General features: G+C 55.4%; 2 protein-coding genes across 2 annotated transcripts; both read right to left on the reverse strand.

Annotated features, from left to right (window-relative positions):
- Positions 1–530: 530 nt before the first annotated feature.
- On the reverse strand, positions 531–5,939 carry N657DRAFT_666429 (glycoside hydrolase family 18 protein; the record flags this gene model as incomplete). Its single annotated transcript, XM_062795336.1, has 15 exons — positions 531–1,055; positions 1,382–1,698; positions 1,787–1,883; positions 1,984–2,256; positions 2,347–2,494; positions 2,542–2,746; positions 2,804–2,849; positions 3,030–3,064; positions 3,156–3,191; positions 3,249–3,334; positions 3,448–3,641; positions 3,947–4,329; positions 4,452–5,038; positions 5,104–5,309; positions 5,400–5,939. 15 exons carry the CDS (start codon positions 5,937–5,939, stop codon positions 531–533), a joined length of 3,678 nt encoding a protein of 1,225 aa, XP_062643559.1.
- Positions 5,940–6,631: 692 nt separating this feature from the next.
- On the reverse strand, positions 6,632–7,640 carry N657DRAFT_649755 (uncharacterized protein). The gene has a single exon (XM_062793794.1). It carries the CDS (start codon positions 7,520–7,522, stop codon positions 6,647–6,649), a length of 876 nt encoding a protein of 291 aa, XP_062643560.1. The 5' UTR covers positions 7,523–7,640; the 3' UTR covers positions 6,632–6,646.
- Between the last annotated feature and the right edge of the window lie 94 nt (positions 7,641–7,734).

Below are 7,734 nucleotides of genomic sequence, written 5' to 3' on the forward strand. Positions count from 1 at the left end.
GTTGGTTCATTTGGACATCGAGCCACAAGCTCCACAAAGCCGGTCAACGGGCACCGGCGAGCGCTAGAATATAGATAGATCCAAGGCTCCTAGTTTGAACGCATTTTAGCTATAACTACAGCCGTGAGCGTGATGGTAACTACAGCGACGACTATAGCGATATAAACAGAGCACTGCAGCGAAAAATACAGTGGCGTGGATTATTGGGGAATATTGCCACCTGCTGATTATAGTGGGCCAACCCTACGCCAACTTCGGATCAGCCGCTGGATCAGCCACTGCGGGGCCAGTGTTCTGCTACTAGGGACAACAGTACTAAAGTCTCTTCACTGTGCAGAGTCATGGTTCGGGGTCGTCTGCGGTTATGACTGGAAGCTGGGATTCTTGCAGATGACTTTGAGTAATTTTCATAAATCTTATGCTACAAAGGTCCCAATTTGAAGTTCTCAGCGGCGGCAATTCGACCACAGTCGCCGTGTCAGCCACCGCGCGGGAGCCAGGAGGCCTGTCGGAGCTCACAACGTGGTTTGTCAAGGCTTTTTATACGGCTTGTCGAACTCGTATATGCGCTTGTGGCCTGGTGTTTTATCATCGTACCACTTGTCCCAGCCCCAAATGGTGAATCCCGGCTCATCGGGAGCGATCTTCTTTGGCCAGCAGCCGTTTTCCCACATGCCGGCATCAACAGGAGGGTTGGTGTCGTGCTCGAACCGTGAGAATGTCCAGTAAGGCTTCACATCGACCGGCACTTTGGCTTGCTGGATAGTGATCTTGGAAGTGTGTGTCTTTTCCTCCCTCACGTCTCTCAGGTGAGCGGGCACGGGGGCAAACCTCCTCTCGAATTCGGCGATCGTCCAGCCTGCGATATGGGGACGAAAGCAGACACCTAACCAATGCCGACCAGTCGCCTGATTCTCCCTCCAGGGCACGTATCTCATCAACTGGCCCCCTTCCTTACCAGCGTCCTGCATTTCTGGGTCGGTGTCACGGAGGAAATAGCGCGGTGGATACTCGTCGACGTCGCACTGGCCCTGCTCATCCCTTGTTCTGACTTTCTCCAGGAGTCGTGGTGTTGTTTATACCATATGTCAACCCCAGGTCGGTTCTCCTCGCTTTGTTTGACTTGACCGTGAACACACTCCAGCACAGCCCAATTCGGATGCCGAGCAATCGCCGAGCTGTAGTGGTAGCATGCCTTGGACCACGCCTTGCTGCAGTTTTGCGACACAGTGGTCGGCGTCGGCCCAAAATCCAGCGACGTGATGACAAGGTCGTCCTTGGTGGTGGTCGTGGTTCTGGCAATGAGATCTGTGTAACATGACTGAGAGCGTAGTGTGTTTTTCGCGCCGCCCAAAATCGTCGTGGACGACTTGGGACTAACTTTGCACTTTTTATCCTTTTCGGATTCCCCCCGAACCAGTACCGTTAGGACTGCTGCCGTTGCCAGCCTTGGGTTTCGATCGATCAGTAGGGTTTGCGTCGTCTCCTTTCTGCCGCTGCCTCTCTGGATGTTTGGAGGTTCCTTGAAGCTAGACACGCCGTCAACAACGGTGCTGAGGACCTCGAACACCCGCTTGACCTCGTCAGGCACAAGGTCGGTGCCGCCACACGAGCTCAGCCACCATTCGAAAGCTCCAATTGGGTCCTGATCGGGCGGGTAGGCGTATGAGAGCGTCTGAACCGCTGTGGTTACGGTGTCTATCCCGGATACGTCAGAACAACCGGCGCAAGACCTTGAGGGCTTTGGGGGATGGATGGGGCCTTGGAAACATGTGTTTGTACATACCTAAGCCGGCGTCCAGGATTCTGCCCACACCAGGAATCGCCGCCAACCCCACGTCGAGCACCAGCTTGAATGCCGACATGACCACATAACACCCGACCTAGTAGCGTTCTGGTATCAGAACAGAGTGGCGCGGACGAAAGGAGTTCTTCGTCGCTTAAGAACATTGAACCCAAGGCTAAAGAAAACTGTAAACATACCTGGGCAATAATAGGCAGGGCTTCGACGATGGTGTCGGCAAGGAAGTTGACCAGCGTGTGGTCGCACACACACTTCCCCGGAACAAAGAGCATGTCCGAGGCGCCGGCTCCAGGCCATAGCGTCCATGGGATCTCCTGGTCCAGCGGGAAGTTGCCCACGCGGCTGTAGTTGGTGGTGCGGCCTTGCTCCTTGGCCTGCTCGACAGCGTCGATACATGCGTCAAGGCACTCGTCCTTGTATCGGTACTTGGGGTACTTCCAGAGGTGGCAGGTCTTCTTGTCCAGGTCGTCGTACTTATCCCGGTCCATTATGCCACCCAGGTTGGTGGGTTCGACCTAGCCATCGTCGTACTCGTCGATAACCGAGGTCGTGCAGGTGTCCGGCGGACAGAATCCGTACTTGCAGGCAAATTTGCAGTGACGTTGGTAATCAACGGAATCGTCCCACGCGATGAAGTCGGCTGTCGACACCACGGCGGGAAGTGGTACAGTAGGCCCTGTAACCCGGCACCTACACGTGCTCTCTGGACAGAACCCTAGTGGCAGGCAAACGCGCACAAGTCGTAGGCGTTCAGATCAGGGCTGTCACCTCCGACACAGCCCTCTTCCCCTGCTGCGGGTCGGTCGGCAGGCACCTCGAAATCTTCGGGGCCGAATGCCTGCAGATCAAGGGCCCAGTCGATTGTGACAGCGAAGTTGCGTCTTCTCCACGCGGCCCGCCTCGTTTCCTTGGTCGTCGGTGTCAGGTAGCTGATGTAGTCGCCTGCCGAGCAAACGAGGTTAGAGTCGTCAAACTCGAGGGAACAGGGTAGGAGCCAACCTCTCCATAAGAGAACATCAACATTGCAACTGTGGTCATGGAAGACCTGTCATTCGCCTGAGCGAATGATCTCGTTGATCTCGGCGTTGGATATATATCCTCTCGTGTCAGTGCATCTTCCTGGATTCGCATCGGACTGCAGTTTGGTGCCCGTGAAGTCGCACAGGGGTCCCCAGCAACCGTCGACAGCCATGCGGAAGGACCTGCCGTAACTCGACTCGCCGACGAAAATTTTGTTGTTGGGCACTCCAGCTTTGGGAACTATGACGAGATAGGTGATGGTTAGGGTAACTGTAACAGGCCGAGAATGACCTGGGCTAGGCCAACGTTGGTGCGCAGATCAAGCACGTACCAACTGCAAGCATGTTGTATGTCTCCGTGAGGTTCACTGAGACGATCAAAGTCAGTTATGGAGACTGCGGTATGCTGTTGGTAGTGGTCTTACCGTGGCTTCTGATGCATTTGCCGGATAGACAAAAATCAAAGGCGTTGGGGTTTCCGTAATCCCACTGTCCATGAAGATCGTAGGTCCTGCGAGACATTAGAAAATGTACTCTGCATAGCCACTTTGAGAGGTTGGATTCATCGAAGACGAAGTCAAGAGGCCGAGTCCAGTCATATCCGGAGATGAAAAGAGAACTCACATGTACACAATGTAGTCAATCACTGCGGCAATCCTGTCAATGGGGAAAGCCTTCAGGTACCAATAAGACGCCGGGGCTGCGATGGAAACCGACTTGGTCGGCAGCTTGCTCTTGAGAACCGTTAAGAACCGGAGATAGGCGACGCCATTCCCTGGCTGACCGATGGGGACACCGTTTACTTCAATGTCAGGCGCCTGCATGTCCCAATATATGTCAGTGTGTCATAGTGTACGCTGGGTAATGACGCAAGAACAACGTGACACCTAAGTGCTCGGTTCGAGAGTTGAGGCGGCTGATGCATCCTCCGAGTCGTGGCACGAAATGTCGCGTCCGCAGATTCACGGCTACGATCTCAACTGCATCTCCACGCTAGGGCCCTCCTCCTTCGTCTCGGGCGGCGACGAGAAGCTCATGCGCGTCTTCACCGAGACGCCCAGAAAAGAATTAAGGAGGACGAGCAACCGAGCTAGGAAATAAGAGAGCAACGCCCTGGACCTACCCCGGGGTACTCCCAGTCAAAATCGATGCCATCAAGACCTTCGTCTATAACGAACTTGGCTGCATTCGTCGCGAACTTCTCTCGGTTGGTAATGATAGCCTGACGGAAAATGTTGTAAGTCGCGGGCTCGGTCGAATAGGCCCAGCCGCCGAAGGACACAATCCGCTTTACACCTTGTAGATTCTTGAAAGCCTGCCATTGGTTATGGGGGTCCTTGAGCACGACGGTCCAAGTTGCGGGGTCGATTTCGGCGAAGCCCCAGTAGATGTGTGTGTACGACCGGTCGGCATTCGCATTCTCGGCCTTCATCCACAAGCACTTGCGAGCCATGTTCCACGACTCATAGTAGCCGATGCGAGAAAAATTGGATGGGGCCCCCAGTTCTGTTTGATCTCCATGCCACAGTTTGAGATGCAGGTGCTTTTGAATTCGGGAAGCTTGGTTCCTGGGCCGCCGCCTTCGGAAGCGTGGATGTCGCAGTGTTCGGGAAAGGGGCCACAAAAACCCCAGTTGCTGCAACAAGCCTTCAAGGGGCAGGGATTGAGGTCTGCCATGGGGATGGACTTGTCGGTCCACTCGGTGCCCGGGACAAGCGGACCACACTGGGTGCCCTGCTGTGGCGGAGGAAGCGGCGGTGTCCCCGTGCTGAGGCACATGTTGTAGCCCGCGAGCATGGCTCTGCATTCAGTCCAGCCCCAGGTCTTGCCCTTGTTGAAGGACTCAATCTGCGCCTCAGTTAGGCCGTATGTCTTGCCCAGCGAGGCGCAAGTGTCGAAGTTTCTGATAAAGTGCACTGCGCAAGAACCATCGGCGTTCGGTTGCGGCGCTTCAGGCTTCGGCTCCGAATACGGGTCGCCTGCAGAGCAGCAGACGTAGTCTCCGGGCTGGAGAGTCGAACATATATCCGACTTGGGGTTGTATCGCAGAAAATCGGCACCGCGAATCCCACATCTAGCCGCAAGAGAAGCACAGCCGTCACCTGCCTCGACTCGGATATGGGCGCAGGTTGCTCGCCCGGCAAGTGCCTGTGCCTTCTGCCACAGATAACTTGCGATCTTGCTCCGTGAGTGTACGGAAACTGCCGTGGCGTTGCTGTAGTTGGTGCGTTGCCAGCGGCGTTGGTGGTCATATTCCCGGCATCCGCCAGGGGCGCCGACGCAATGTCAAACACACTGACGGCGAGTGTCTCTTGCTTCAGAGGACAAGCCAGATCGCTGCCCAGGACGCAGTCACCCTGGCTCCAAGCTACTGCGATCTTCTGGGTTCCGACCAAATCGCCTGTGGTATCGATTGAGATGCCGAAGACAGTTTCAGGCCCCCGCCCATCGCCGCAAATCTGGGCAATGGTGCGGTTGGCCGTCAACTAGTCGTCCTGAAGCCTGCTAGCAACAGCCTGAAGAGCCGATATAGCCGTTTGCTTGCCCAGACCACTGCCAATGTGCATACTAGCAACCGTCTGTCTTTGGTATGCGAACAGGAAGGTTTCGTCGCAGTTGTCTATGGCGGTGAGAAATTCCTTCATGCCGTTCAAAAGGCCCAAGGCTTCACTGCTGGACGCCTTTCCGCCGCTAGTAGCAAGCACCATCTCCCCGGTTGTTTCTCTGCCATCGATGAAACAAGCTGGCGCAGCATTCTTGCTAGGCTCGAGAAGGCCGTCTCCGAGCTTCGGATTGTCGATCGGTGTTGAAGCGGCATTGCTGACTGTTCTGTCGCCCATAGAAGCTGGACTAGTGCCGAGAGTGCAAGCCCGTATAAGAATGTCGGTGTTGAGGTCGTCTAGAGGGAGCAGCACTGAGAAGTGTAGGAGCATGGGCAACTCACAGCGGTGCAAACGGCCGAGAGAGTAGTAAGGCGTCCATTTGTGTACGTTAGCGTAGTCGACATGGCAAGGCAAGGGGCAGTCATGCTGGTCTGGGATGTAGCTGAGAGGATCGGCGATGGGTGAATGATACGGGAATGGAGCCGTATGCTGGGAAAAGAGGGCAAATGCCATGTATTCGGGGAAAAGTCAGGATGTCCTCCTCTGGTAGTTGCAAGCAGCAACTGCAGTGGTGGGAGATATCCCACGATCCAGAGTGGGGAAGCCTTATCTTATCTACATACAAACAACCACCCCACCAATGGTGGGGTATAACACCTAGCCCTAACCCTGCGCGATACCTTCCGGTATCAGTGAAGGGTCGTCCTCTGAAACCGGATGTACGACCCTATGGCCGTATAGGTCGACAGCGCCTTGCACCAACGTAGCCACCGCCGAGAACGAAGAGCTTGATAGACTTCATCCTCGACCTTAACGGCCGGTGGTGAGAAAGAGAGCCTGGCAGAAGGTACAAACAAGCAGAGCGGTTCTGACGCCAGGAACCGAGTTGGGAACTGGAGGCTTCAATGATGGACTCTGAACACCATTCCAAGCTTCCGCTACAAATGTAAGATCTCCCGTCAGTTTAAGGGCAAAGAATTCGCGCAAACAGAAAGTGATGGTAAGGGATTGAGCATCGTTCACCGGGGCAGGTGACATCCAGGTGCTGGGACTCGGGAGGGATCGTCCCGTGGCGGCGCATCGGCCGTGCCGCCACCGCCATGTACCTGCAGCTGTACGGGATGTACCGACGGGGGTATAGGGTCGGATCAGGAACGACTCGCCCGAGAACTTCACAGTTGGTTGAGATACGAAGTGCATGAGATCCGTTCTTAGCTTTGCTACATACGTACAGGTCCTTGATTAGCCTCAGTTACACACAGTCGGGAAGAGTTCTCGACCAGGGCCCTCCGCACAGCTTCTAGCCATTCCGTCTTGCGGTAAGCTGCTAAGTCGGGCCAGCCATGTTGCCGGTAAATTTCCTTCAACATGGACATCATGCCGACCTCAGTCCAGCGTTCTTTGCTGCCACGCACCGTGTAGGGACTGATGGGAACCCAGTTCAAAGTCCTGAACTCGTCCTTGAGGACCTCGAAGAAGTCAGGGATTGCCCACGCGGAGGCGCTGTATCGCCAGTCTTTTTCTGTCTGGGACACCACATCATCCAAGTCATCAAGATCCAATCGATCCTTTTTCAGTTCCTCCCAATCGACTCGAGCTCGATTCCTCCCGACTTCATAGGGGCGGGTGCAATCCTCCCAGTGGATGATGTCGAGCTCTGTGTCGAGCAAGATGACAGGGCTGTCCTCCTGGTCAGCGTGCGACAGGCCGATGACATGAGGGAGCGAAAGGTCGCGAAGCGGGAATCCCTCAGTGTAATCGCGCACGGATTCGACCTTGCTTCCACCCCGGTCGAGCGTTTCGAAAAGGTATGACCAGTCTTCAAAAGAGCAGCGAGGGACAGCATCCGCCTCGTAGTTCCAGTCACCGGGGCAACGGATGTAGGGCAAGTGGGCCAGCAGCGACAACACCTCGTCCGACTTGCCCAGGTCTTGCAGCTTGCCGGGGTCGGCATTGACGATGGATGGCCAGCCCTCGGTGGGCGGGTAAATGACCTGGGACTCGTTCATGTACATCCGAGTGAGGAAGGTGTAGTAATCGGTTATGGTGGCAATCGTGGCCTCGCGGGAATAGCTGACTTCCTCCGAGTCGGACATCCTGGGCAGCTAAGTTCCACAAGGAACCTCGGGCTGGTGGAAACTGGGAAGTGAGGACTGTTGGTACTTCGTAGCAATGAAATTAACAGCGTCGTCGGAACTGGGAAACTTCGCGAGGGCCTCAGGGTGGATGGATGGATGGATGGATGGAATTTATTTCGCCCGGAGGCACGAAGCCTATGGGGCCTTGGCACGCTAACTACATCCAATTC

The sequence above is a fragment of the Parathielavia appendiculata genome, assembly GCF_033297405.1.
Source record: "Parathielavia appendiculata strain CBS 731.68 unplaced genomic scaffold N657scaffold_22, whole genome shotgun sequence".
NCBI classification, from domain to species: domain Eukaryota; kingdom Fungi; phylum Ascomycota; class Sordariomycetes; order Sordariales; family Chaetomiaceae; genus Parathielavia; species Parathielavia appendiculata.

Excerpts from the sequence above, each read along its gene's own strand:
- N657DRAFT_649755 (XM_062793794.1), bottom strand. The coding sequence starts at position 7,522 with ATGTCCGACTCGGAGGAAGTCAGCTATTCCCGCGAGGCCACGATTGCC.